Source organism: Phacochoerus africanus, chromosome X (genome assembly GCF_016906955.1).
Source record: "Phacochoerus africanus isolate WHEZ1 chromosome X, ROS_Pafr_v1, whole genome shotgun sequence".
Taxonomy (NCBI): Eukaryota; Metazoa; Chordata; class Mammalia; order Artiodactyla; family Suidae; genus Phacochoerus; species Phacochoerus africanus.
Window position 1 is genome coordinate 28,621,316 of NC_062560.1, and position 3,043 is coordinate 28,624,358.

General features: G+C 38.2%; 1 protein-coding gene across 1 annotated transcript; it reads right to left on the bottom strand.

Moving 5' to 3' along the window:
• Nucleotides 1–1,654: 1,654 nt before the first annotated feature.
• LOC125118613 (40S ribosomal protein S23-like) lies at nucleotides 1,655–2,100 on the bottom strand. The gene is given in 1 exon segment (XM_047765313.1): nucleotides 1,655–2,100. A coding segment is annotated over 1 exon segment (432 nt). The 3' UTR covers nucleotides 1,655–1,668.
• Between the last annotated feature and the right edge of the window lie 943 nt (nucleotides 2,101–3,043).

Here is a 3,043-nt window from a genome sequence, read left to right on the forward strand (position 1 = left end):
TTGTATAATTTTTATTAGTTTTCACATATGGGTGATATCATATGATATTTGTCTGTCTTTGACATTTGAAGTAAGTTTTTAAGTGTCCTCTTCATAGTGAACATAGTATAAATGTTCTCGTGATTCTAATCCATAATTACAAACATTTGAAAACATTAATATGCAACTAAAGAAAATGCCCTTAGGCATTATTGCAGTGGGAGGAGGGTGCCTAAGTCATAGTGCTGATGGCCCAAGACTATGATTCCGTTGCTGATTTTTTTTTTTTGTCTTTTTCTTTTTTAGGTCCGCACCTATGGCATATGGAGGTTCCCAGGCTAAAGGTCAAATCGGAGTTATAGCTACTGGCCTACCCCACAGCCACAGCAATGCCAGATCTGAGCCACCTCTGTGACCTACGCTACAGCTCACAGCAATGCTGGATCCTTAACCCACTGAGCAAGGCCAGGGATTGAACCTGCATGCTCATTGATTCTAGTCAGATTTGTTTCTGCTGAGCCATGACAGGAACTCCCCATTACTGATTTTGTCTCTGTTTTTATATACCTCTAGCAAGCTCAAGAAAGGACACTGGAGGGTCATTTACTATTGCTACTGATGTTTCTGTATCTATTCATCTCTTTCCTTGCCCTCCCTCAGCAATCTTTATTCACTATACTCTGTGTTCTAATTTGTAGTTTTAATCAACTGTAGACTGAGAAGCACTCTAAACCAGATTATAACTGAGCTAAATAATAACCAACATAGCTTTCAGGAAGAGGTTAAGAATGTCTTCAACAAAGTAATAATGTTGAATCCATGAGAAGCTTCCAAACTCTTTCTAAGAGCTTAGTATAAGACAGGTATTAAGTTCAATCAGATACCCACCCCCCTACATACACACACACAGAGAGAAAGAGAAAGAACTCATATCAGTATAGATGCAAACACATAAATAAGGCATTATCAAATCAATGTATTAAAAGAGTAATACATTTAAAAGTACATAGTTTACCCAAGAACAAAAATAATTCAACATTACAAAGTGTGAGAATGAAATACAATGTACCAAAAGAAAAAAGGAGGAAAGGCATATGATCATCTTTAATAGGTACTGAAAATGTGATAAAATTCAACAATTATTCTTGTTTTTAGAGGATATTTAAGTTACCTATCTAAAAATACAAGACTTGCCTAAACCTATAATACAGTGAACACAGAAACATCAAAAAGGGTTGATTAAATTTGTCCCATAAAAATGGAAAACTTTTATATCACAAAAGAGAGCATAAGCAAATTTAAACAGTGAGCAAAAGACTAGGTGAAGGAGTTCCTGTTGTGGCACAGTGGAAACGAACCCAACTAGGAACGATGAGGTTGTGGGTTTGATCCCTGGCCTTGCTCAGTGGGTTAAGGATCCAGCGTTGCCGTGAGCTGTGGTGCAGATCGCAGACGCAGCTCGAATCCTGCATTGCCATGGCTGTAGCATAGGCCTACGGCTACAACTACAGTTCGACCCCTAGCCTGGGAACCTCCATATGCTGTGAGTGTGGCTCTAAAAAGAAAAAAAAAAAGTCTAGGTGAAAGGTATTCAAATATTTTCAAAATGGGAAAGAATTTTAATCCATAATATTTTGGGGGCGGAGGGCATAAGAAAATGTATTACTATCCTGCTTTTACCTTCAAAACTTATGATCTTGGTCTCTCCTTCTTGCCTTTGTATAAGGCCAAAAGAGAGACATTGGCTACTTTGGCAACCTTAAAGCAGACTCCAGGAATGTCACCAACAGCATGACCTTTGCGACCAAATCCAGCAACCAGAACTTCATCATTTTCCTCAATGAAGTTCAAACAACCATCATTGGGTACAAAGGCTCTAATTCTTTTCCCATTATTGATTAGCTGAACCCCGACACACTTCCTGATGGCAGAATTTGGCTGTTTGGCTTCAACCCCTACTTTTTCAAGCACAATTCCCTTGGCATGAGAAGAACCTCCAAAAGGGTTGGCCTTTAGGGCTGTGCCCAAATGGGCTTTCTTGTACTATTTACCCTGCCACTTCTGGTCCCATCAGTGGCTACGGAGCTTCCCAGCAGTATGAAGACTGCAACACTTGCCCATCCTGCCGGCACCACGGGCCTGAGCCCATCCATAATATTTTAAAAGTCCTAAAAACTGTAAGAAAATGACAAACATGTAACAAAAAAAATCAGCAAAGGACATAAACAGATGGCTTACCTTAAAAATCTAGGAGTTCCCTGATGACGTAGATTAAGGACCCAGTGTTGTCACTGCTGTGGCTATGGGTTCAATCCCTGGCCTGGTAATTTCCATATGCCACAGAAATGACCCCCCAAATCTAAATGGGTAGTAAGTATACCAAAAAAAGGCATAGCCTCACAAGTAATTTTGACTGGTGTTATAGTATCACCTTCCCTAAAATATAGTAAATATGAATAACTTTAGAGTTTGCAAAGGTATTGGGGAAAAAGGAGAATTTTCTTACATGTTGACAGTGGGGTGATATTGTTACAGCCTTTTAAAATGCCAATTTGATAGCATTTATCAAGATTTAAAGTAAATTGAGCCTAGCAAATTCCATTCCTAATAATATTTCCTACAAAATAATCATATATGTTCCCAAAGAAATATAGATGTTTTGTGAATTGCTTTTAAAAGTGAAAATTTGGAATCTCCCCATTTAGGAACCTCAATAAAAATTATATAAGCACTGGTACATCTATGTTGTGGAATACTGGAAGACTAATTATTTAAGAGTGAGATAGATACATAGGTAAGAACATGGAAATAGCTCCAAGATATACAGTTTAAAAAGCAAAAAAAAAAAAAAAAAAAGATTCTGTTTTATGCTTAGTTTCTTACCCTTCCCTGCCCTGCTTCCCTCAGTAGCTTATCAGTTTCCCCCGGAACAGTTCCTTAATAAATCACTTGCACATGAATCTTCATCTCAAGGTCTGTTTCTAGGCCAACCAACCAAAGATAGACTCCTCCAGGGGTATAGTGAAATAGAAGGGAAACATTTTCACTTATCTTAAGGGGCTAT